The 25,868-nt window shown below is 47.5% G+C and overlaps 3 protein-coding genes across 19 annotated transcripts; all 3 read right to left on the bottom strand.

Moving 5' to 3' along the window:
• Positions 1-478: 478 nt before the first annotated feature.
• On the bottom strand, positions 479-6,292 carry net (atonal bHLH transcription factor 8-like protein net). Of its 2 annotated transcripts, XM_034338572.2 has the most exons (3): positions 5,817-6,292; positions 5,391-5,714; positions 479-2,371 (listed from the first exon to the last, which is right to left on the bottom strand). In XM_034338572.2, the coding sequence occupies exon 3, from the start codon at positions 2,358-2,360 to the stop codon at positions 870-872; it is 1,491 nt and encodes a 496-aa protein (XP_034194463.2). In that variant the 5' UTR covers positions 2,361-2,371; positions 5,391-5,714; positions 5,817-6,292; the 3' UTR covers positions 479-869. The 2 variants fall into 2 exon arrangements, with proteins under 2 accessions (XP_034194463.2, XP_034194462.2); XM_034338571.2 differs by lacking the exon at positions 5,391-5,714.
• Positions 6,293-16,214: 9,922 nt separating this feature from the next.
• Positions 16,215-19,439, bottom strand: LOC117610778 (putative inorganic phosphate cotransporter). Its single transcript, XM_034338570.2, has 8 exons — positions 19,201-19,439; positions 18,368-18,660; positions 18,038-18,283; positions 17,865-17,949; positions 17,570-17,787; positions 17,363-17,512; positions 17,096-17,228; positions 16,215-17,020 (listed from the first exon to the last, which is right to left on the bottom strand). The coding sequence occupies exons 1-8, from the start codon at positions 19,223-19,225 to the stop codon at positions 16,572-16,574; spliced, it is 1,599 nt and encodes a 532-aa protein (XP_034194461.2). The 5' UTR covers positions 19,226-19,439; the 3' UTR covers positions 16,215-16,571.
• Positions 19,440-19,712: 273 nt separating this feature from the next.
• f (espin protein forked) lies at positions 19,713-25,693 on the bottom strand. 16 transcript variants are annotated; one of them, XM_076693205.1, is made up of 12 exons: positions 24,321-24,806; positions 24,062-24,253; positions 23,354-23,473; positions 22,557-23,071; positions 22,265-22,404; positions 22,128-22,197; positions 21,683-21,843; positions 21,236-21,590; positions 20,699-21,147; positions 20,465-20,640; positions 20,204-20,394; positions 19,713-20,122 (listed from the first exon to the last, which is right to left on the bottom strand). In XM_076693205.1, the coding sequence occupies exons 3-12, from the start codon at positions 23,438-23,440 to the stop codon at positions 19,858-19,860; spliced, it is 2,409 nt and encodes an 802-aa protein (XP_076549320.1). In that variant the 5' UTR covers positions 23,441-23,473; positions 24,062-24,253; positions 24,321-24,806; the 3' UTR covers positions 19,713-19,857. The 16 variants fall into 16 exon arrangements, with proteins under 16 accessions (XP_076549320.1, XP_034194434.2, XP_034194442.2 ...); XM_034338543.2 differs by lacking the exon at positions 24,062-24,253 and having other exon boundaries at positions 22,557-22,752; positions 22,828-23,071; positions 24,431-24,803; XM_034338551.2 differs by lacking the exon at positions 23,354-23,473 and having other exon boundaries at positions 22,557-22,752; positions 22,828-23,071; positions 24,321-24,802.
• Between the last annotated feature and the right edge of the window lie 175 nt (positions 25,694-25,868).

Here is a 25,868-nt window from a genome sequence, read left to right as displayed (position 1 = left end):
ACACCTGCGTTCGTTAGCAGGTGCGCGCGTAAAATTTCTCCCCGTGTCATGTCGGAACTACGCTGTTAAGCGGTGTATCGCGACCCGTTTTATTCGGCCTTGCTGTTTCGACCGGAACAGCAATAACCGTGCCTCCTTTCTTTTGCCACGCGATCGATTTTAATTTTCTTGAAATTATTAAATAATGAAATCGTGTATTATCGTAGCGCCATTTAAGTAAGTGCGACGCGAGTTACACGCGTACTTAGTTTTATCGTTGCATATTAGCCGAGGTGTATGTATTGATAACGGGCACGATTTCACGTGGATGGTCGCGTTGTGTTCGAAGAATCCGGCTGCAACCGGTTGCTGCTACCGAACCAATCTCGTTTGTTAATCGTTTAGATTTCAAAGGAATATCGTTCAACTTGAGCTACGCGTTAATTATGAAACTTTGGTGGGAAAGAAGGAGGGAGGATTGTAGTACATACCACCGGTCTACGTTCGTCTGTCGAATTTTATTTATTCGAATCATGAGAGATAGCAGAAGCACGCTTCGACTTTACGCAACATCGAAGGGTTACAATTAGATCGTGTTCGATCGATGTACAGAATCGAAATAGGGCGAACAGTTTGGAAAGATTTTTCTGTTCGCGATGAAATTCTTGCGAATTGTACGTTTTACATTTTACATTTTATATTTTATTTGTTGGACGACGAGAGTTTTGGCAAATTTGTATTCGCTATTCCGCCTCAAATTTCCCGCAAACGATCGAAAGAGAGAAAAAGTAGAAAAATTAAATGCGTAAAAGGTAAACGACGATTCGAGGCGAGGGTCGGTGGGATACGAAAAATGGTACATAATTGGTTGCGCGGATCGTAATTCTCACTCAGTCTTCTTTTCTCTTTCGCAGTTTGCCTTCGGTTTGGATGGTCCTGGAAACGAGATCGACGCAGGCCCTCAGTGAAGTACCATTGGTCGGCTCGTTTTCCACGGTAGGGTTCACGATTTTACCAAGAGTCATAATGTAACTGCAGGCGATTCTCAAAACGGACAACTTTGATAACTTTTGATTATGAGAATAAGCAGGAATGGCTCGTCTGAGAGTGTCGAACGCGGCGCTTATCGTATGCACTCTCGTTCTTTCTCTCGCGTTCGCTTCTATTCTCCTTTCTCGGGTCATATTCTTGTAATTTCTCTGTTGACCCGCTACTGGATGTTGCCTCGAGTGACCGGTTTGGATGTTCGTGGTGGTGGTGGTAGTTGTGGCAGTGGCGGTGGTCGTAATGGTTGCGGTCGTAGACATCGCCGTTGAGAAGGAACCACTGCCAGTGGAGGAGTCGGTTCGATGATTCGGTTGACGATGAAACGACGAGGAGGATGATGATAGAGAGGAGGACAATGACGACGACGACGACGACGACGACGACGACGAGGATGAGGATGAAGACGAGGACGAGGAAGAGGAAGAGGAAGAGGAAGAGGACGAGGACGAGGACGAGGACGATGCGGAAGATGACAAGGAGGATAACGAAGAGAGGGAAGCGGAGGAAGAGGATAACAAAGCGGACGAGACGTTTGGTCGTTCGACGGTGTACGAACAGGGTTTTTCGTAACTTCCGTTTATTGCTGGATGCGAGGGCACCCTGCTGGTTACGTCTTCTCTCAGGACGAGCGACAATGGTTCTTCTTGCAACCTCGTATGCATCGTCGTGGATCGTAGTACAGACGTTGAGGTGACCGTCGAGGTTGTTTCCGTAACGCTGGTTACTGTCGATGAATCGAATTTTTCACGAGTCGCATGACGCAACCTTGGCGGTAGATGGTCTCGGTTTGTCTGTAACTCGTTTCGTCTTCTTCGGGACTCTTTGTTTCCCTCGGAATTTCCACAAACATCGTTATTCTCTGAATTCTGACCGCGTTCGCGATCATCCTCGAGGATGTTGTCGCTGTCGTCTACACGATTTATTCGCTTCGAGGTAAGAGACGTTACGGAGAACGGTGGTGCGTCCGAGAGTAAGGAGAACACACTCGGTCTTTCCACACCGTTCTTCTCAGTTATCATCGACGACGAGAGTTTCGAATCGATGCTTTTGCTGGAACAGTTCCATGGTCTGAACGGACTCGGTGATCGAAGAGTTCTGGACTCTTCGTCCTGCACGATTTCTTCCTCGATTTGCTCGAATCTTCTCTTCTTCAATGGTGCCGTACTAGGTTCCTGAATCTTTCGTGGTTCGGCTAGTTTCCTCTTGTTCTTCAAGGATATAGGCGTTACCTGCACCTCCACGCTATCCTCCGAGGCGCTCGGCGAGTGGAGACCAGACATGTCGTCCTCGTCGCCTCCGCTACAGAAACCAGCATCCTTTTCGGAACCAGTCATCCCACCACCGACTAAAAAGAAACAAACATGAACGTCTGTGAGACGTGTTAAATCGAGTCTAGATCTAATAGAATTTTATCAAAACTATCTCTAAATAATAATATATAAGAGGAACAACTAGAACAGCTAGAAATTGGGGAGAAGACAATTTTTGTCTCGTCTCGTCTCATCTCGTCTCGTTTTGCCTGAAATGTCTGAAATGTCTGAAATGTCTGAAATGTCTGAAATCTCGCCCTGCTAAGGAAACGGAATGTTTTCAGGTTTGATGCGTCATGCAACTGGTACCATCTGGTGCACAGGACTGGTCGGAGATTATAATACGCCTAACCCATCCCTCTTTTCGTCTCTTTCGGTTTCGTCTACATATTTCCATTACCGCCTTTTCCTTCGGGTTCGTTTCTCCTTTCTTTTTCGGTATCATTTTGAGTGTATCGTTTTAGGTGTTATTTTACATGTCGGATTCGACAAATTTTAAACCTGTACTTTAAACGGTTTCGTGTCGCCAGTCTCATTTGCTTGACCTATACGTCAACACATGCCTGATCCTTCTACGGATCCTGTATCGTATCGTATCGTAATAGAACCGGAAGGATAGCGATCATTCTATTTCTTACAATTAGTACGAATCACGACACGTTCGAGTAGATAAATAGACGCGTAACCGATTACGCGTATGCTGTTGGTTAGCGCTTCACGGTGGGTACATATTCAGTTGAAAGAGTTTAGTGACGAATCGAATCGCGAACAAGATCGATTTCCTTCGAAATCAAAGATACCGAGGACAGGGTCGAGAAATAAAACGGTTCGTGTACCTGGTGACAACGCGAGTCCAAAGAATTTATCATAACCACGATAAGAATACCTACTAGTTCTGTTTTTGATATCGAGCACATCTGCTCCATATTTTCCCTCTTTCTTTTTCTCTTTCTCCTTCTATTTCTATTTCTATTTCTATTTCTATTTCTATTTCTCTCGTCGAATCAAACAGCGTGTACTTGTCGATAAGTTTGTAATCGCGTTCAAAAATGGCAGACGATAACAGTAAGGAAATTTTTCGCTTTCCGACGCGAAATAAAGAAAAAAAGAGAAACGGGTATCTATTTTCACTGGAATAAGATAACGAGAAAGATGCGTTGCAAACACGTGTCTTTGGATTATACTGGCGAATATGTTGGTACCACCTTTGTCGTGTCTCGTTCAGCAATTGTTCAAACAACCGAAAATAACATCTGGACATCTGTGTAAACTCGCGGTAAGGCGCACAGCTTAAAGCATACTGGCTGCTATATGTATATCGGATCTTTTCGTTCGGGCTCGAGTGGGCGATTTGAAATTTCTGCGATGCCTGCGATACTTGTATGCAGAAAACAAACTATATCTGAATTATATGTAATTTCAGCTACGATCAAAGATTCTTTAATTCGCAGCACGATCTTACAAAAGCTAGATACGCTCGAGTGTAACGTCTGAAGACGCAACTGCTCCGAAATAAGGAGAAGAGGGGATCGCGGCCAACTCTCGCGGTGATTATAAATAAGCGACATCGACGAAGTTGAAAGAGCGAAAGAAACGAACACCGACCAACACGAACAATTTTTCCCTTTTCATTCGGATAATTCGGATAATTCGGATAATTCGGATAATTCGGATAATTCGGAAAATCGATAGAAACGTGGTTAACGAGAGGCATGATGCTCCGGCGAAGCAAACTAACATGGAGCATCCTCGAGGAGGAAAGACGAGAGAGGAGTCGAGGGGAGTGAAACACGGGCAAAAAGAGAAGGTGGCGCTAGCCAGATGGTGTCCAAGCGTGAGTGACGTTTAAATCGATATCATTGTCCGCGGATTCCATGGATACTTTTACCATTTATCATCTCCTACTTTATTGAAGACAAAAACACGCAAATCGTATAAATATTTACTTACTAGGAGCGATTTCTATCCTCGTTTCACTGATTCGCGAGAATACCGATAGCGCGTTGCTCGAGTAGTCGCGTGCGAAAGATTTCTGAATGAACACGCGAAACATATTTTCCTTCGAGTGTGATAACGAAGGAGAAGAAGGCGGATCAAACGAAGAGAAACCACTAAGCAAGGAGCAAGGAGCGAGAAAGAAAAAAAGATAAAGACGGGTTTCGATACGGATCCGACGCGACGGAAAAGATCCGGTTCAGGTAGCAGGTGCGATTTTGCGCACAGGTGGGTGGAAGTTTCGACGCTTAGTTAGCCTCCGTTGCTTTTCGTTTCTTTCTACCTGTGCGTACCTTTGCGTACCTCTGCGTACCTGTCCCACGCACAATACGGTATCGATTACACTCGAAAAATCTACTTTTCCGGGCTTTTCCTTCTCTTTTCTGCCCCTTTATCCTAGCCTTTCCCATCGACGCGACGCGATGCGACGCGATGCGACGCGATGCGACGCGATGCGATGCGATGCAACGAAAGTTTACGATAGCGCTCCGTAGGTAAAGTTCTTTCGCTTTTTATGCTTGTACTTTACGGACCAAGTTGTCACGGAAATGAAATCGCTTAGTCATTGTTTCCATAGGATCGGAATTAGCCAAAGGTCAAAGGTTTTTCTTACATCCGTTTCATGGTAAAACGTTTTATATTGGTCGTTTGCCGTGGCTCGTTTGCATTAAAAGGTAAGGAGTAAAACGAAATGGCACGCGGCGCGGCGCGGCGCGGCGCGGCGTGGCGTTTAAAATGAAAAATGAAACGCGTGTCGCGACGACGAGTATGTCGCATGTCGGGGAGGGAAATAAACGATGAAGAAACCAAGTATTCGGGTAGCAGCGATTAGACGGTGAGTTTCGAGTTTGGTCAAGGGGTCGTTTGTTTCGTGCAAGTCGGTTCGCGCTGTTTGCTGCTGTTGCTGCTGGCTCGTCTGTGTGGCAACCCACGCTGGCGCCGCCGCGCCCTATCTCTCTTTCGCCTTCTCTTGCGGTGTTCCTTGCTTCATTCCTCGCAGACAAGTTTCTCTCTCACAATCAGCAGCCTCTTGGTCGCGAGTCGCAGGCATAAACCTACTACTTTATCTCTCTCTCTGTCCATCGTCTAGACTCTAGACTCCAGAGTGTAGAGGAGTTTGCGTTTGTCCTTTTCTTTTCGAAGCCGGGTGTCTCCGCGCTGCTAAACTAGTCGATCTCTTTCTCGGGGACGGCTGGCGCCGTTCATAACAATAATTATCGTTCTCTTTGCAACTCCCACCATGCACGATACCGATCGACGGAACAACGATGTTTCTCTATTAGGTATAACGTTACGATTTTCATCGAAGATGATTGATCGCAATCGTTAGAACCGATGGAATTATTCCGGAAATCTCGACAGATAGGTATTTCGCATCCATATCTAATTTAACGAAGAAAAAGATCGCTTAGCGAAGGGGAATAGCAGCAGCAACCCTGAAAACAGGGTTGAAAACAGGGTTGAAAACAGGGTTCAAATATTCACCTTTCATCAATGTGGACAGCTCCGAGATGGATTCCAGCACGCGATGGGTCATTTTTGTCAGCAGCAATAGTCACGGGTGGTGCTAAACACAGCCTCTTCTATTTTTGATCACCGTACATCCACTACTACTTTCACACACTATTCTTCATGGGGTGGATACCACCGTACACGTGTAACGGACAAGGTTTCCTTTTCCTCTTTTATCCTGTTTTCTTCCACCACGTACACTTTCTGTTTCTCCGTTACAAGAGTTTTAGAAATCACTTGAAAAATCGAATGCGATCCAAGCACGACTCGTAAACAACAATCGACAAAGTTCAGATTCAAGTAAAAAGAGTGAAAGAATTACGGAAACGGAGCACGACCTCGCTCGATTCCCCTCGACCATCTACTGACTCGCCTCGTGCTTTCGAACCTCTTTCATCGCATACGAGCGCAACCGAGTCCCGGAGTCCCGACTACTGGCCTGCAACTTTGCTGCCTCTAACGTTACTACCACTACCACCACCACCACCACTACCACCGCCACCACCACCACCACCACCACCACCACCACCAGTGTTTGTCTGTTCGATACTACATACTAACTACCAACCCAATGAATCTTGTCTTTTCCCGCTTTTCGCAGTATCATCAATGATACCGAGTACCAGCCGAATAGCTTAGACACTAGCACAAGATGGAAAAGTTAAATTCGATTGCAAGTTTCGTGGAGCAGATTTGGTTTATGAGGTTTTTAGCGAGAAATCGTTAGATCGTTTGTAAGGGAATGTAAGGAGAATAACGTTGACATCGATGGTGAATGCTGGTGGTATCGGTATCGGTATCGGTATCGGTATAGGTGTTGGCGTTGACGTTAGCGACGATGGCAGGCGAAACGATCGGCTAAGAGAGGAGAGGAGAGGAGAGGAGAGGAGAGGAGAGGAGAGACGTACGGCGCGCATTGTTGGCGGCAAGAGGCAGCCGGGCCCGACAGAACGGCGCCAGCCGGCGAGAGTTTGACTCGGCTTCTCCGCACCGTCCATCTTTCTTTCCCACCTCTGCACTGCTAGCTCTTTCTTCCCTTCCTGTCTCGTGATGTCGTGCCTTTCTTCTCTTTCGCCTACCATGCCGGTCTCGTCTGTTTCCTTCGTAGTCGCGCGAATATCTTCTCGACTCGAATTCGAGTCCGAATACTTTTGTTTCCCGTTTCTTTATCAACTTGTCTTTTTGTTGCGTTTATTTTTATTCCTAACACGTTTACCACGTGTTCCTTTACCATCGAAGTCAAAAGGTTTCTTACCTTCTAAACGTCTTGAAGCTAAATGTTCCTTCTACCTCCCAGATAGTCCCTCGAAATCTACTCGGCCGCTCGTTCACCCTTGTTTGGAACCTCTTCGAGCTTTTCTCAACAGCCTGTCCTTTCCGTCCGTACAGCGTTCGCAAGTCCAAAGGGTCGAAAGGTTTTCCTTTCTACCCTTGTTCGACTATTTACGAGCGGAAAAATCCCTCCAATTGTCCCGATTGCTCTACGATGACGAGTATCGTTGCGCCTCCTCGTAGCTGGCGTATGTTGGCCATCTGCTACTATTGAACTTAATCTCTGTTTCGACTGGTCGGATTATCCTAATTCGATCGATTGTTTGATCGCACCTTCGTTGGCCGAACCAACAGTTCCTAGTTCCAACAGGCTAGCTTCTTTCGTTTGCAATCGGTGCAATCGATATTTCCGATCAAGTATGTACAACGACCGGCATTTATCGTTGCCGTTATCAGCGATGCGGCTGTCCTCGAATCGCGAACAGGTAATCGTTTTCTATCGCAACGCACTCGTTGCAGCTGCGAGCCAGAATCGATTGCAATTTGCAAGGCGTTGCGATACCACGAACGAACCGTTGCCAAAACAATTGACATTTATTCTTTTCGACCCACTCGAACCTCTTTTCCTCTCTTTTCTCTTCTGATTGTGAATGGTGAAACGTCCATATTCCTTGGACGAGATGGAGCCAGGCAAAGGACCCCCGATGCGAGCGCGATCGGATCGTCTGGTATCTGCGAAACATATGCGCAGATAGGGGTGTGTTAAGGGTATTAAAGAGAAAAGGCGAACAGGCAGGCCGGGCCATCGGATTTGTTGGGATGCGTGTCGACCAGATGCGACGAAAAAGGCCAAGGAAATTCCCAAGGGTACAAACTGCCCTTCCAACTCGGAACGCGTTCGACCGAGTTTTATACATACATACATACATACAATTGTATAAGATCAATGTAGACGATTCGTTTCCTCGAAAATGTTTCCTTGAGATGTCGCGAAATCTGAAAGATGATGGGGAGGAATCGTTGACAATTTCTGAGAAGGATCCATGTTTCCAGCCCGAGTACGAGGTAGTAACCTGTCGGGCGAGTTTGGCAAGGGTCTTCTCATTTCCGAGGGCGTCGCGATTTGTCGGTATCCCCACTGTGTCGTAAGTAGCGGCACACGCACCTGCCGTTGCCACTTGTGTGTATAGTAGTTACCAGTCTGTTAGCTTGCTGCTAACAATAAATCTTACACCTTGCTTCGTTCCTCATCTCTTCTCTTATCCGCGCCCCTTTAATTCTTCGATTCGCTGGACTTGGCCTATTCTTTTCAATATCGATCAGTTGTGTTTTACGCGTATTACCGACCGCGAAACGTGTTTGCGTGGACACGGCCGTTTAACGTGGCGCGCGCAAACCATGTTACAGCAACATGTGCGTACTTTATATCTCTAAATATTTGATAGGCGGATCGCGCGGCTGCGTTCGCATCTGCGCCACTGTCAGCTTCAATTATTAAAGCTTTGCCATATGTCCTTTCTCATCCCTACGAGCCCACCCCTCTCTATCACCACCACCATCACCATTTCTCTCTCTCTTTCTTTCTCGTTTCCTTTTGGGCCAACCACACGTTCCATTTTCCTTTTCTTTTTCGTGGCTGTTGCTAACGCGTACCGCTGTCTATCCCGCGATTCGGGCGCAATCGAAATTCTATCGTCGTTTTTTCGGGGCGATTCCGTTCTCGCAAATACATAGTGCCGTTATCAGGGTGAAATTCAATTAATTTCTGTTGGAGTCAAGGTTCGACGTATGTACCTATCATTATTCGATCACGGTCGATGGGTGCAGAGTAGCAGGTGTCGATTGACTCGGCTCTCGGAGGTAAATGCACCGGGGCGACCAATGAGAGAAGGTGCATGCGTGTGCGCGCGCGAGCGAGCGCCAACAGCAACAGCAACACCAACATCCGTGTCATCGGTGGACGGCTGAATTATTTCGCGTGGTCCGCGCGGTTCTTCGCACCTGCCGTTGTCAAAAAAGACAGCGTCATCTTCGGCCGTCGTCGACGCTCGATTCCGATCGATTCGCTTCGAAATTCGACATCTTCTTTCTTCGGTGAATTTCGAAAGGGGCCACCTTGTTCGCGGCCACTCTTTTACTCCTTCGCTTCTCGATCGCTGCTTCGATAAACGGAGCAATGTTATGGTATGGAATTTCTGATTAATCCACATTATTGCAGCTGTTTATTTCGTCCATTTTTTCCCTCCAAATTTGCTGCTTTCGAATCGAAGTAAATGGCGCGTTAATGACGGAGGAGGTGATTGACGCGCGTTGACCAGGATGCTCGTGGAACGCGACGCTTCGGGCGGTAGCCGGTATTCCAGCGTTTTCGTTCATCCTTGGAATTCGAGAAGGCGTACACGTGCTGACGAATGGTTTGGTCCGTAGGAAACTAGCATTAAAAGTGTATAGTAGTAATTTGTAGCCGCTCAAGTTGGAGGAGAGATCGGCAAACGCTCCCACGCTTGCCTGCGTAGCTATGCGATAATGGAGCGACGGAATCTTGTTATCCTACGTGTGTATATCGTTCGGTAGCGATCGGTAGCCATCGGTAACGAGCAAATTCTTTTCTTTCCTATTGACGATTAGACAACAACCTAGAGCAACGAACCACGAAATCTTTTCGAGTGTCGAACGCCTGTTTTTTTTTTTTCTACGAAATTCACATTTCGCACGCGACGCGATGCAACGCGATGCGACGCGATGCGACGCGATCGTAACCGTGGGAAACATACGGTGGGCGGGAGTACCGTCGTTCGTCAGTTGATCCAGAGTTAAATTGGACGCGTTTAAACGGACAACTACTCGTTTTTCATTTATCGCTTTGTATTACACGGCAGGGATGAACGCTCCTCGATTATCGCGACCTTAATCGGACTTTTACGATTCCTTTGCGAATCTTTGAAAGTAGAAAATTTCACGCGTACGCTAGAACGTCTATAGCGCGCGATTGGTGAAGGAATTGATAATGGAATTGATGGGGAAAGAGATAAGGAGCGAAAAAGGTATGTAGTGGCGGTGGCGCCGTTGATGGAAGGAACGAAACTTGCCGAAGCTCAACAGGTGGCTCGATCGAGATCTGGATGAGAGAAGGAAGGCGTGCAGGGGCAAGAGGAAACGAGAGAAAACGAGAGAAAGAAGAAAACTGCACCATGCAACCGTGTATGTATGTACAAGAGGGAAAGAGAATATGAAAGACAGAGAGTAGCCTAAGAGCATTCTTAAGCGGCTTTTCTCCGAGCGCAGTCGCGCTGCGATCGTATTTCATCTCGCGCGTATACGGCATCGTTTATTTCTCACGTTCTCGAACCTCGAGGGCTCTGGCTTCCTGACTTACGGTCCTTGAAATATTGCGCGCCAATTACCTCTTGCCAAAGAATGTGCCAGGCGGGGCGGATCGACGAACCAGTTTCATTAATTTCTCCTTTCTTTCGCGCTTTACGATTAGAAGAAATTTGATGCAACACAGTTTACAAAATTTCTCTAGAAATTGAAGGTCGAAGCAACTGACGTCAACGACGACAAAGACGAAGACGTAGACTGTATACTGTATCGTTCTTTCGAAACGATTCGTTTGGTCGACGAAACGTGTTACAGGTGCACGGAGCCTGGAACCGGACCACTCACTCGTTAAACATGCCACGATGCACCTGCCGCGCTTCTACCCTTCGTTGCCACCGTTCACCCTCTCCCCGTTCATCCATCCTTTTGCATTCTCCGTTCTTTATCCATCAGTGGATAATCTGTTAGTACTCGAAATCTTATCTTTCGTTCTTTCTCTTCTCATTGCGCTTCCGTTCTTTTAGTCGTTTGATTCGTTCAAGTTGTCAAGGAGTCTCGATGGGTCAGCCATTGTCAGCTGGAAGAACGGAGAAAGATTCGTTTCGGTCCGAGGCAAACTCGGACAGGTGTAGCAGAGAAAATACGAGTAGGTTTAGGGTTTAGGGGTATCGGTTACAAAGCTGGGTAAGAGTCGACCCTTTAGAAGTTTAGGAGGCCCGGTCGCATCAAGAGCGTATTGTTCGCCGAAGGAAATTTACGAATGGCAAAGGTGCGGGGGTGCGGGGGTGGTGGCGTAACGAGTCTGATTTATGCCATGCTCGAAGTTCGAAGGAAAGAAGGCGTTCTCGACCTACCTCGTCTCGCGTACCGGGCACCTACCGATTTTCCCTTGTTTAGATGTCTTGCTTTTCCCTCGGTGACCAGGGAACGTGAACGTCCAAGCTAATGGATTAGAGAAAGAGAATTGGTTGTTGGAGAGCGTGCTCAGCAGGCACGAAATATCCAGGTGTTGGCTCGTTCGAGGTAATAATGGTGATGCGCGGACAACGGTTCGATGACCCAGGTGGTAAAGGAATTGTATACGGTGACACCGATACCCCAAATACGGCCAGCGGCGTCATTGTTCACGGTGTAACCGATACCCTCTGCTTCCGAGAACAGGCTGATCTTCTACCTGTTCCTCTGTCCGCATAATTGCTCGGCCTTTACACACCTCGGCTTTTGTGTTTCGACCAGTCTTCTTTTTTCCGGAATGGAAACTCTTCGTCTTTCCTCGAGAGGGAAGAGAATCTCTCGGAGGTACATATTTGACGCGTTGAAACGTTCAATTGACAAGCTTACGGTACGATCGACGTATCGGCAAGAAATGCCCCGTTCAAATCGGCAAAGTGATCGCGGGTAAAAAGTTGCAGCTCCTTACCGTCGCGACTATGAAACACGATACGAGGAGCGAGAGCATGGCGCTTCGATCTCGAACGCTTGCCAGTGCAGACGAGCGAGAAAGAGGGTGCGAAGCGGAGAGGATCGAGAGCGCGTGTAGCGTGTAGCGTGTAGCGTGTAGCGTGTAGCGAGACCGTCGCGGTGCGGTGTGGTGCGGTGCGGTGGTTTGGTCTAAAGATTACGGGCCGCGACATCTGGCGCCACATGCCCATTTAAAAGCTGTCGCGTATACGTAATCGGACGATGGATAGAAATCGTTCACGGTTCTCGTACAATTTTTCATTTTTATTAATTGTACAAAGAATTTTATAATTACATGGATAGTCGGTCTGTTGGATTTCGATTCGAATCGTTTCTTCGAAGGAAACGTTGAAACCTTAGGTTTCAAGTGACAAACGGTTTTCTTTTTCTTTTTCTTTTTTCGTATTAGAACGATTCAAAGGGTTTCCCGAGTACGGAGCTGGGTGAAAGCTTTCGCTTATCCGGCGAATCGACCGCATGAGCATACGCGCGAACGCACGTTTATGCATAATTTGCTGTACAGCTTGGTCCATTTCTATTCCAGTCGTATGTATAACAGCTGGTTGGAGGATTGGTTAACTGGACCAAGTTTCAGTTGGCAGTTTTGTGAAAAAGTATTTAATCAGCCCGCGCGTCATTTTGTTTTGCGACGATCCGTTTCAACGTGGCGCGGCAAAGATTTTCACGTTTTCGTTACGCTCGATTTGGCTCGTTTTCACTCCTCTTTCCTCGTCTTTTCTCGAGCGTTCTAATTTCGTGACCGACACGTGCCCGGATGGAAACAGATGTACCTCGGCATCGTCGTATAAATACATCGATGCTCGCTCGGGTAACTGGGCGGCCGAATATCCCCGACGGTCGACGCGACACGACGCGACGCGACGCGACGCGACGGGGTTTCGAGAGTCGAGAGTCGAGAATCGAGCCTTGGAATCGATATAAAGTTACCGGCGCGGCGCGGCGCGGCGCGGCGCGGCGCGGTGGTACGACTGGCGCCAACGTGACTGCGCGATTCCAGTTACTTGGATCGTGGTCGCGGTACGTTTCGCGGTCGTTAGCGAGACTGCTATCGCATAGATTCCTCCCAGTGATTCTCTTTCTTTTATTTTCTTGCTTTCCATCGAAAGCGTACAGACTAGAAATGGAAATTAGATTACCAACCGAATACTGAATTAATCTCGCTTGAAGCGAACCTGACAGAGTTCGGTTTCTTGCTGCGTTTCACGGCGAAGGTACCGATTACAGCACGGCGCGGCGTGGCCACGTTTCTCTCGTCTACTTCGAACTAACTTTGCGCCTACGTGCTCCGCGTAAAACGCCTTGTCCGACTCTTGTCGTTCCAGCTGGCGCCGGTTTATTTTCTTGCGTTTCGATGCGTTAAGACTTGAAATAAAAAATTACATGGAATTTGTAATAAAAGTTGATTTAAAGGAATTGAACGGAACGGGATAGCGCGGCGTGGCCCGCGTTTTTTTCCCAGCAATTCGTGAACGGGAGGCGTTTTAAAAATGCACACGGCAAAAGGGCAGGTGATCGCGAACAGACCGATCCCGACAAAAGGGTCCCGAGCCAAAGGGTAAAAAACGAATTGTGCAATTCGTCGAGAAACGCGAGCTACTTGCACAAACTAAATACAAACTGCGTGTCAGGTGTTGTGCCATAAGGGCGGTGCATACAATTTTACGAAACCTCTCGCAAAAGCTATGAACGCGATAGAATCGAGTAAGTCGTAATTGTTGTCACTCGAATTCGTAGGGCGTAAGGGAAGAGTTTGTTGCGTCATGTCAGGTGGAAATTTCGACAGGTGGGAATGCATATGCGAGCGCGCTTCGAAACCGGAAGCTGCTCGAGCACGCAAACACGGCGCGTGTGTTCCTATGAAATTCCTCGTTCCTTATTACACCACGTTTCTCACTTTTCTGTCACCCGTCGAATTCGTTTTACCTTACCTTTGATTGACACCGGTGGCCGCGTTTCAGCTGATATCGAGATAAGCAGCGCTTTCTTCCCCCCTCAGTTACTTTCTTTTTTCAATTTGCGAACGATTCTTCTCAACGAAGCGGAATGTCGTCAACCTTAAGAGAATTTTTTCCTCGAAAAAGTGGTGTTCGCGTGAGGGTGGCGTGTGCCCGCGGGGGCGTTGGATTTCGAATCGCGTGCAGGCTTATTGGATCGTGGTTCTCATCAGCCACGTCGCAGAACTCGTTCGCCTACAATTCGAAGGAGCATTTTACGGAGCATTTTACGGAACACGCTCGGCTCCCACTGCTTCAGCTCCGTGTCGGCTCGCAACGATGCTGCGCGTCTCTAAACGTGGGCGGATCGGCCGGTCAGCCGCCCCGGGTGTTTCTCACCCGCATACCTTGCGTACGTGCTCTGCTCATCCTCCTCTTCCCTCTTTCCTCTTCCCTCTTCTCTCCTCTCTTGTCTCGTTCTTTCTTTACACATCTTGCGAGCGATTCTTTTTCCAAAATCGAGATCGAATCCACGAAGAGTGAAAAGAGGTAGAGAGAGAAGTGAATGGGGAAAGAGGTTCGCATCGCCTCGAGCTTGTTCCCATGAGTTGGGGGTGGTAGGGGAGCAGTTTGCAGCGCCGATAGTTGTTCTTCGGCTACTCGAGGGCATCGGCGTTCCTCGAGATCGGTGCGTGCAACCGTTCGCTTTCCAACGCGTTATTACGAGAAACCATAATGATCGGCCAACATCATTTCTTCCTGCGCTCTTTCGTTTCGTGCGAAATCATCGGGTCAATTATATCTTGAAAAACGTCTCTTGCAACGTCTCTTCTTTTCTCACTCATCGTCAGCGAAAGAATTTTATCCTATATCAGTTAAATTGAGAGAGTAAAAATTTAATTATCCATTACCCTTAGATTTTCCAATTATTTCGTTTTTTTTGGCTTCTTTATGCAATGCATTGATTCAGAGCCATTAATGCTTGCAATAAGGCTCACCGTGGGATTGAAAGATGATGCGTCTAACGTTCCGCGAATACCGCGATCAGGAATGTATACGAAAGACGAATATACCCGTTTGGCTTCTGGCTTCTGGCTTTTGGCTTCTGGCTTTTGGCTTCTGGCTTCTGGCTTCTACCTTCTACATATCTTCTATGTATGTATGTACCTTCTGGCAAGAGACAGACAAGACTGGATAGTAAAGGGTGGGAACTAGAACGCGTGATCTTTGTCGTTAATAAAAAACTGAGCAAGATTTTCAAAGCATCCAAGGGTTTTCAACGCGTATCGGGTAACGTGGAAATATTGCCAGGGATTATCATGCGCGTGTATGGATGACGAAAGAAGTTTAGCTCGTAAAGCTGATTAAACCTTAGTTAATCAGAAACGAGCAAGAGAGTATCGGATCGAGGAAGCGGACGTGGTATTCGGTAAGCAACTCGTTAACTTGTGCTCCTGGTGAACGGTTGCCTGAGCGGGCGGTCCCGCGCGGCAAACTCTTCGCGGGGCTACCTCCGTTACTCTGCTGATCGCCTACTCTTTGCGACATTGCGATTGAATTCAGTACCGCAGTCCGTGGATTCTTCGCATTCTACATTCTACATTCTACATTCTACATTCTACGAGTATAATACGTCCTTCCATTCGACTCTCTTCGACTTCTTTTATTTATCCTCCCTTTCTCACATTATTCCACGGTCCATTTTTCTCGATTTACTTGCTTGCTTCCACTTGAATCTCTACCGAGGAAATATCTACTGCTGTTATCTCGTTCTCGAAGCGTTAATGATATTCAAACTTGATTTATCAATGATAATTTTCAATTGGACTGTTTCCCGCCAAGATTTCTTTATTTTCGGGCGCGAAACGACGGCAAACGAGGTTGAAGGCAGCTGGTTTACAATTAAAGGTAAAATAAACGCGGATAGTTGCGGAAAGGAAACGAAGGGAAGAGCAGAGAAATCAGCTTCTCGATCGGCTGCGTTCCTGGCATGACGGTGAAGCGCCGCAGCGCCACGCGTCACGGCGAGCATCACCGCAACGCGCGGCGCCTTTACGCCGGTCATCGCGACGCGGATCCGCCGTCGTCTTATGTCTTCTTCCCTTTTATCGAGTCTTCCTTCTTTTTCCGCTCTACTCAAGCGCCTCGTTACCACCGACAGACGAAATGAAAATTGCGCGGGCTCACGGCTCACTCTTATTTTATTCAAAAATATCCAAGTCGCGCGTATTCGTATTATCGATAGTCGATAAATCGCACCGCCCTTAAATTGAAGTTCATTTCAAATGGTCGGCCAGAAATTGAAAATATATATATAAATAAGCAACAATTATAAATATGTTCGAAGCAAAGGCTATTAATTAAATTTTTTTATGTTATTTTATTATGTTGATCAAATTGTACAGCTGTAGACATCTAACAGTGCAATGTTAAAACTAAAAGTGGTAAATTTTCATTCACATTTTTCATCGTATTTCATTTTCTCGGCTTATTAGAAGTCGCAATATATTCTGCATCGATCGTATATTTTGTATAATAGCATTAAAATGCATGAAATGCGTTAAAAATATAAAATGTATGTATACATATACCTAACCGAGTTTTGATACGCAATCATTTTCAAGCCGCTATCATTCTTTACCGGCAGAGAGTGTTACGAGTAGCGTTCTCGAAGCGCGCAAATTCTATTTTGAAACTGTAAGAAATGTTGAAGAAATGGTTAAGAAATCGTCTGGTCTTTCAGCGATATAGATTCGCGTTTTGAAGTAAGAGATATCGCTGCGTCTGCCTTCTCTCTATCTTCGATCTGCTCAGGATTGTTCCATTTCTGCAGTTCGCCGCTGCCGAAGATAGCAAAGGTAAGAGCGCCAGAACAATAAGTCGAAGCTAGAACCCAGAAAATGATGCTCCATCGAGCGTAGGTCTGATTTTTGTAAGTTAGCGTGCCGACCATATAACTGCTGAGGAATCCACCGAAAGAGCTAAGGGTGTTCGCCATGCCGAAGATGGTCCCGGAAAAATTTGGTGCAATGTCCAGGCTGTTTCCTAGGTAACCTGCCGTTACCGCTCCGTTGATCGTTAAAGCAATGGTGAAGATGGCTACGGACGTGACACGGTCGCATCCATGATAAGCTTGTACTATCATCAACAGTCCTGGGCTCAAAATGGCTACGAAGAAGCATTGAAAATGAAACGCGACATAATGTCGTATTTTTACATAGATACGTATGTAGGTGTACTCACCGAACGTAGTGAAAATTTTTCGAATGGCAGTTATAGACAACTTTTTTGTTCTTAGTAAATAATCGGCCAAGGAAGACATCGACACGGCGAATATGTATTTACCAAGATACGGCAAAGAAGACAGTATTCCATTCTAAGAGAAAGAAAGAAAGAAAGAAAGAAAGAAAGAAAGAAAGAAAGAAAGAAAGAAAGAAAGAAAGAAAGAAATTTCAGATTAACGAAATCGAAGAGGTACAATTCTCATGTGTAATACGAATAGGAGCAAACCTCTTTAATGTTAAAATTCAAAATGTATTTCATGTACGTTGGTAGTTGATTGACAACGGTGAAGTAACCGAACACGCTGCATGCGTGCGTCACAATGATGGCCCAAACTGGAATCGAGGTGAAGATGGACTTCCATGGAACGGTCAATCGCTGAAAAGGGAATAGATTCTCCTCGCTGAAAAGTTTAATCTATTTTTTCTCGATTACCTTTGTGGTGGCAGTCGAGCCAATCGCATCTTCGATGTATCGACGTTCTTCGACGGAGATTCTTGGATGCTGAGCTGGAGAGTCGAATATCAATAGAAACCAGGCTATGCTCCAAAGCAGCCCGATCGTACCGGTTACGTAGAAAACGGATTGCCATCCGAAAGAAGCGATGAGAAATCCAGACATCGGCATCGTTATCGCCGCACCGAGCGACGAAGCTAAAACGAGGTGAAAAAGTCTTGTTTGAAAAGCGCGCGTTTCTAACGCAGCGTTGTACCCGATCGTTGTTAAATACCCATCATGTTGGAGACAAATTTGCTTCGGTCGGTCGGTGGAATCCATCGAGCAGTCATGGGTTGCATAGCGGGCCAAGTAGCTCCCTGCGTTCAAGTAATCGCAATCGCAATCGCAATCGTTTCTAGTCTACACTGTACAATTATTTGAACGTTTAAAATTGTAGAAACGCACCAGCATGAATCCAAGAACGGTTCTTAAACCTGCCACCATAATGTATCCATAAGTGGCGGATAACGGTGTTAAGAGCGTTATACCACTCGATAACAGCATACTGTATCCAAACACCCTCTTCGGGCCTACGATCTCCGCCAGTCTTCCGCCTGGTAATTCGGTGCAGATGTAGCCCCAGAAGAAACTTCCCAGTACAAGATTCACTTGGTATTCGTTCCACGGGTACCTAGTTTCATTCACTTCCTCCTGAAAGGAAATGAAACGCGTATACCTGAGCAATGAAAGAGACCAAGCAGAAGTGGTTTGAAGAGAAAAAGAAATGCGCCATACATGTGTAGGGAATTTAACGAAAGAAGAAACGTTGGTCGGGGAAGTTGCATCGTCAGTGGTCGTCGTCTTCGGTTCTCTTCTCGTTGTTCCATTATCAAATAAGTTTGCAGCGGTTCGCTCGGGGGAAGATTCGAAACATTCGTTGGAAAGGTGAATTCTGCTGGAACGAGAGCTATCGTTGCTCGGAATTACCATCGACACGATGGCGATCGTCATGTTGACGCGTAACATATAGTTCAACATGAAACCCAATATCACCATGATGTTTAACACTTGTCTGCACGTGAGCAAGTCTGCAAGTAGGTACATGAAAGGAGAATAAAGCGAGTTCTTGGTTGACCGGGTTAACTCGTTGACTCGTTACGTTTTTCAGTTACCGTTTGTAACTTAATTTATCCATTGAGAAGCGGTCGGTGTTGATGGGGTTACAAGGATAAATTTGAAACGAAGGGAAATATGATGAAGAGTTTGGTCGCGCGACGACCCTCCATGATTGCTTCCACGCGTATTAGTGACCCCTATGAGTAACAATTTTGTCTCGTTGACGATTATTTAACTCGGAGGGTTCGTCGGTTCTTCGAATCGCGAATCGGAACTTTTCCTCTTTTGAAAGATGTGCGAGCCGATTGGGAAAGAAGAAGCATTGCCTTTGAAACTTTGCTATGGCGACCTTCACCCAGAACTTGGTTATTTATATTCTTCTTGGTCGGTGTATTTGTCAAGAGCACGGACGTCGGAAGTATACTTCTTTATCGAACGGAGCGTGGACCGTGCCCGTTGAGCGCGCGTTTATGCGTCAGATTGAAATACGAAGGTGAAGGGTCGTCGCTTACCTTTTATGTTCCGGTTCGACGCCATCCTTCGTATCCCGCGTGCAGAAAGTAGCTCGAGGGAAAGAGAAAGTTGACACTCGCGTTTTTCGTATGGTCGTTGTCGCGAACCAACCGGCGGCAGACTAGAACATCTTTCGAAAGAAAGACGTCGTCGTCGTCGATGTTGGCAAAAGTTTTTGGTGCAAAATCGCCAAGTGGGAATACGCGGTTGGCAGCTGTTGCCCTCCAACTGGTCGCGCGATGGTTCAGTTACGACAGAGCGGTTACACGTTACACGCACGTATAACTAGTTGTGTTGGTGCTTCAATTCCTATTCCTATTTCCGTGATCGTAGATGTAGATATTCACGACGCGGCTAGTTCTGCTGTTCCACGAGTGGACCGTTAAGGTTGCCGCAACTAGCAACCATTGGCACCGTTACCGTTGCTCTCGTCCCTTCTGCCGATTGTCGCGTCGCGAGAACGATGGGATCATTAACAAACATATAGGACGTGTATTACGTATCTAGCGAGTTACTAGGCAAATTATTGTTCGACAAGTAGAGCTTTATGTAAAAAGATAGTTGAGGGAACTGATTGGTAGAAATTTTACTGGATTCTATGTACATTCTGTGTTTCATTCGCGTTGGTCACGACGACGACGTTCGCTTGGGAAAGATTAATCCAAAATGCTGAGCTTGCTGTTGGTTTTCCGAAGTTGTGCCCGCCAGGGTATGATCGGAGCGTCATCGTCCACGTCGTTGGCGTTATTCGTGCAGTTGGCGTCGTTCTTCTTCTCTTCGCTTTCTGTCTTGTCCTCTGCTTTCTCTTGTCGTTGCGCGTCTGCTTTCGGTGATAAGGTGGCATCAACTTTGACCGTTGGTGCCGCTGATGCCGCTGGCGTCGGTTGCACCGTTGCCACCACCACGTGTGCTTGATTCAGTCTGCAAGAAGAAAGAAAACAATTATTCCGATTTTGCACCGGAAACAGATCGCCATCGTGGATTCCGAATATCGAGAGCAACCTTTTTTCCTCGTTGTCCTTCTTCGCAAGGAGTTGTCTCTTCCAAGCAGGAATTGCCTTTTGTCGTCTCTCCTCGTTCTCTCTGGCAATCTGTTCCTCCAACTCTTTTTTTGCTCGCTCGGCAGCCTTTCGTGCCAACATTTGGCGTTTCCATATCGGTATCAGATTGCCGGAACTATCCTTCTCCGGAATCTGAAACGACAGAGATCGATCGTTATCGATCCATTGTGTAGATTAGCCCGAAAGGAAGAGGGTGACTTACCTGATCGACAAAATTTGAAACGTTGAAAGCCTTGTTGATCTCCGATATGAGATTCTGCTCTTGCGTTTTCTCCACTTGAGCCATTTCCACTTTAAGCTTCTTGATTCCTGGAATGTCCTTGGTTCGCTTCAGCTCCGCGATCAAATCGGTCTTCTGGACGAAGAACGACTCTGAAACTGAAGAGAACGAGGAGGAATGAATATACCGTTGGATAGGAGGGTGCGAGATACGTACCGTTCGTCATAGACACGCTTCGCGGCGGTGGCGCGGAAAATGTTTTGGTCGCGTTCATTTTCGCGCTGGTTCTTCGCAGCTGGATACTGGTTAGGTCTTGAATGCTGATAGTGGCCAGAGGTTGGGGGTTCTTGGGGGATTCTGATTCCGTGTTCGCGTTGTTGTTGACGGAAGCAGCAGAGTTCTCGCCGTTTCGTCGTAACTTTTGAAGCGGGGACAGCGGCGGTGGTGGAGGGCCCGATATAGATCTTCTTCCCTCTTCTCCCTCTTCTTCCGCTTGCTCCTCCTCTTCCTCTTCCTCTTCCCCCTCCTCCCCCTCCTCCTCCTGCTCCTCCTCCTCCTCCTCCTCCTCCTCCTCCTCCTCCTCCTCGTCCTGTCGCCGTTCCGATCTCGAGCTAATTTCCCTTCGATCGTATCTTCTACTCTGTATATCCAAGTTGTCCACCGACCTACGATAGTCTACGATTACCCCGAACCTCCACGTTTTATAGGTATGTAGTTACGCGAGAAAAAAAATGACGACATCGAATGACCGACCTTGCTTTCGACAGGCTATTCTTCGAGGAAGCTTTGCAGATGCTTTTTAGGTACTCGGACGGTTTGAGCAAAGTGTTGGAGTCCGCGTTGGCGAACTTGGGAGGTATGAACGGCAGCACCATATGTTTGTTCACCAAATGCGACGTTTGACTCGCCTTAATTTCCTCGGTGTCTGCAGCTGGACTGGCAGGAGGCACTTCCGGCTGGCGATGCTCGCCGCAGGATACGTCGGACTTGTTGGTCGCTGTTCCGAAACAGAAGCGGTAGGGAGAAGGAATCGCAGTAGGTCGGGCAAGTGAAATCCAGGTAAGTGTATTATATGCCCGATGAGCGCTATGGTCTAGTAAGTGGTAGTCTACGCGATTCAGCGGTGCCTTAATTATTGTCGTTATTATTGCCACTGGTTAAGTCGAACAATCGACTAATCGATTGTTCAAACTGGATTACCTGGGGATACGAAGAGGCCGCTCTCGTTTCTTGCATCTCGGTTGCTCGCCTCGGCACCGTTGTCCTTCTTCTCATCCCGGCCAACGTTCACCAACAGCACCACGACGTCTTCTTTGTCTGGCGGTGGAGGTGGTGGCGGTGGTGGCGGTGGCTTAGCGAAACTGAGAAACACGCAGGATGGAAGGGGATATGGTGGCGAGACGATGAAATTTTCTTCGTACGAAACGATGGTTGGCTTCGTCGACGCGACGGTTTGCCGTTTCGGTTCTACCATTATCATCGCGAGAGCGCAACAACAGTCACGAGCAGAGGAGACTCGACTCGATCGGACAAAATCGAATCGGATTATAAGCGAACCGTCGCGTCGCGTCGCGTCGCAAAGTTCGATCGTTTCTCCTCCCCGGTTGTTTTTCCGTCGCGGTCGCTTATCGCTCGACCTACTTACCTAGCTCCGTTGCTGACCGGTTTGATCTCCTTTTCGCTTTCTACTTGCGAACCCGTCGAGTCTTTTTTCTCTGAAAATCGATCGCGACGTCTCGTTAGCACGGCGACGATTCGACAACGCGTTTTTCGCCTTCTTACCGATTCGTTCGTTGCTGCTGTTTCGCGACAACGACGGAGTGGACGCGCTCGAGGAGAAGCAAGGAATCTCGCTGCTCGCGTTCGACGACTCGCTACCGCTACTCGATCTGCTGTATCTTCGATCGGCTTTCCGGCAGCGGCTGAAATTCATTTTTATGCTGATCGCGATTTGCCTCGAGCTTCCCTACTCTGTTCTTTTAACCGTAACACGTTCGAGAAATCGAGCTGGTCAAAGCTTTGAAAATCTGCTGACCGAGCGTCAGCGAAATCGGCGATATCGTTTTATTCGTACCTGCCGTCGGATGCGTTGTCGGAGAATTTCTTTTGGGCAAGCGCAGCTACACCGGCAGCTTCTGGTTCCTGGCGTAGACAGATTTGTTCGTACGCGTGCTCGGATGACTCGCGAACCATATCCGACTTGACCGCGTAACCGTTTCCGCTGGATGGTCGGTCGAGGAGTCCATTGTTGATGTGCACGTCCACTTTCACTGAAATCGACCGATAGAAAAGAATCAAGAGCCGTTTAAAATCGGCGAGGATACTCGCCGAGTCTTGACTCTTACCAGTCAAAGGTTCCTCTTTCTTCTCAAAGTGGCGATGCTTGTCCGTGTCGGCGAACAACCGCGTGATCCTGGTGTAGACGAGATCGTGGGGACTGTGCAGGTAGAAGGACTCGGTGTCCTTTGGCTTAGCGGGCTCACCGATGTACGCGGACATGGGGTTTATGTAGATTCCATCGCGAGGCCTAGAGCCGGGCGGATGGAGGAAAAACGGTTCTTGAAACATGCCGCAGCCGCGTAACGAGCACTGAAAGCAGTAGAGCACCAACGACCATTATCGTACACCGCACCGCGCCGTCTCGCATACCTCTCGCACGCTCTTCCGGAAGAGTGACTCGCGCCCGCTCGGAGCTCCGCGTGTACCGTTCGTCGCCTGGTCGCGTCGCGTCGCGTCGCGTCGCGTCGCGTCGCGTCGCGTCGTTGCGAACTCGGTCGATCGGAAATTTTTCACTCCGCGAGCAACGAGTCTCTCCTCCGAAGAAAGCCGTAACCCGCGCCCCATTCGACCCTCTGCATCTACTCTACTAGCCTTGTCGACGGAACCCGTCGTGCAACTGCAGCTCGTCGCGTCGCTGATATTCTCCGTATATTCCGAATCGGAACGATTCCTGGCCATTTCGACATTGGTACGGTATTCTTCCTTCTTTTCCTACGGCACATCGCGTTTCTCTGTTAATCTGTGTTCGTTATCGAAAGAATCAGGATGGACCGTTAACGCGTTTAATCGCGCTATTCCAACACGGTAACTTTCTACACGGAAGGAGGAATGAAAGCCGAGATAAACGCGCCGCGATGAAGCGACGAACGTAATCGCGATTGCAACAGGGTCACCGGTTATGCACGGTTGCGGATGTTTGCGCGCACAGGGATTTCGTAATTGATCGTCACGAAATTCGTGTCAACTCGTTTAAAAGCTTTGTTACCGTAAGTCTGGACCGTGAAACAGAAGGCGCTGTTTCCACGCCGTTCTCCGTTCTCCGTTCTCCGTTCTCTTTCGGTCGGTGATCGCGCGCGCGCACACGGAGAAAACGGGTTGCGATTCTCGAACCGATACGGCCGAGTTACCCTTATCCAGAGAGAATCGAGCCTTTCCCAGCCGCGCTAATACTTTCCAACAACTACTTTAGCTCACGTTTCAATGTCGATTCCGCGATTAAAATCGATTATCGAACGCGTCGCAACGACATGCTGTGCGAATAACCGGGTGAAGGATAATCGTAACGCGTGATATACCTACTCGTAAAAGATTCCGTTCAACGTAAAGAACAATCTCTAGAATCGATCTTCAAGGATCGACGCATATGGAAGGTGTATGCGCGCACCGTGATTCAGTAAATAGAACGGAAAGGTTCCGCTACGACTTCTGCTCCGATTTTTGTCGATTCGTACGATGCAATCTGTCGATCGGTCTGAACGTTAGGATAACATTCTGTAACAACGACCGTTCTAATATACCCTTTGCTCGCCTTTCACCGATTTAATTTCGTTTCACTTACGTGTATGTATGTACACCCATGCAAAAAATTCGAGCCGACGATCGTTGCTCCTATTCCAAAGAATCAGTTTATCCGCTGTTATCGTAATTCAACTGGCGACGTTTGCCTACCATTTGTTTTTCCCGAAAAGTTTGACGGATTTCAAGCCTGCACCATTCGTGATCCTTGACGAGTCTGCGTGGACCGGCGGAGTCGAAGGAAACTGGTGTAAAACTAACAACAAGTCGGTCTAACGGTTCGATAACCGACTCCTTTATATATACATATTTCGGATAGTCGAGTGTAACTTTTCCTCGTGGCCGAAAGCAACAAGCGTCGAGAGAGACCGGACCGGACCGGACCGGTTGGACAACGAACTCGATCCGCGCGCGGTAAGCGGCAGACCGAGACTCGATTCGATTCGATTCGATTCGATTCGATTCGACTCGACTCGACTCGACTCGGCTCGGACCCACCTGTTTCGAGCGACAGCCAGCTAACTGGTCGCTACAGGTAGGGGTAACACTGTACCTAGTTTTACTACTACCACCTCTTCCTTTCTCCCCGTTTACCAACCTACCTTTCCTACCTGATCCTCCTCGTATTTCGCTGAACGTGCTCCGTCGAGGTTCGCTGAATCGCGATAGACTCGATTCCGCGAACATTCGTGTCAAGCTTTAACCGGAAACGAGTAAACTGGACCGATAATTGTGGAAGGAGAGCAAATGCATTGCAAGGATCCGTTATCGTTATCGTTATCGTTATCGTTATCGTTATCGTTTTCGTCCTTTAGACCGAAACTAGCTTCGAACACCGCGTCGACTCTGGCGCGAGCGCTCGTTTGCGATCCCCGTTAGTCGTTTCGTCAAGTAGGATGCAGAAGAAAGGTTGCTTCGTTGTCGAGAGAAGGATTCCTCCGTGTAAATCTCTCTTAACTGTAAAAGGCCCCTACTCTTTCCCTGTGTTTTCCCTTCTTCTCGTCCGTTCCTGGTGTTGTTGCATCGCACCGCGTCGCAATCCGGTCAATTACGCGTAATTACCTTTGTTCCTTCTTCCGATTCTTTTTCCCTATTCGATGATTCGTCACGACAGTCATTCTCATTTCTTTCGATCGACGTTCACATTTTCTTGAACGTTCATCGTGCTCGTGGTTACCGATCAAGGACCGGTTTTACCAAGCGAAAGGCTAACTTTACCCTCTTTTACTATCACCGATAGTAAAACTATCACGTTATAGCTGTCCCCTTTCTATCTCGATCACTGCTTTTCAATTTTCACTTTTCGATTTTCGATTTTTTATCGTCGATCGGTGACTCGGGTCTCTGACCCGATGAACAAAAAAAGATCGTTGTTACGAAACACGAAGGTTTTGCAACGTCGCGTCGTTTGCATATCACTCTTTTGGTGTCCAAGAAAAACATGGATCGTGTTTACGTGGTGAGAAACGAATCGTGATTAGAACAGCTCTTTCCCCCACTATTCGTTCCGTTCCGTTCCGTTCCGTTCCGTTCCGTTCCGATTAATATGCCGATCCGTGAATCATTATTCAAGGGAGCGTGTTTTTATTCT

This window comes from Osmia lignaria, chromosome 3, assembly GCF_051020975.1.
Source record: "Osmia lignaria lignaria isolate PbOS001 chromosome 3, iyOsmLign1, whole genome shotgun sequence".
Taxonomy (NCBI): Eukaryota; Metazoa; Arthropoda; class Insecta; order Hymenoptera; family Megachilidae; genus Osmia; species Osmia lignaria.
Note: the sequence above shows the minus strand (reverse complement) of the source record. Positions and strands in the feature narration are given on the sequence as shown.

Bases quoted from the DNA above. Each gene is read 5' to 3' on its own strand.
- LOC117610778 (XM_034338570.2), bottom strand. From the start codon at position 19,225: ATGGCGTCGAACCGGAACATAAAAG. The intron at 18,661-19,200 runs GTAAGCGACGAC...ACCTACTTGCAG, and splicing joins GTCGAACCGGAACATAAAAG to ACTTGCTCACGTGCAGACAA. The intron at 17,788-17,864 runs GTATTTAACAAC...ACCTCGTTTTAG, and splicing joins ATTTGTCTCCAACATGATGG to CTTCGTCGCTCGGTGCGGCG.
- f (XM_076693204.1), bottom strand. The intron at 22,405-22,556 runs GTACGAATAAAA...AATGAATTTCAG, and splicing joins GACAACGCATCCGACGGCAG to CCGCTGCCGGAAAGCCGATC. The intron at 22,198-22,264 runs GTAAGAAGGCGA...ATCGATTTTCAG, and splicing joins CAGCAGCAACGAACGAATCG to AGAAAAAAGACTCGACGGGT.
- net (XM_034338571.2), bottom strand. From the start codon at position 5,868: ATGACCCATCGCGTGCTGGAATCCATCTCGGAGCTGTCCACATTGATG. The intron at 2,372-5,816 runs GTGAATATTTGA...GTTTCTTTTTAG, and splicing joins GCTGTCCACATTGATGAAAG to TCGGTGGTGGGATGACTGGT.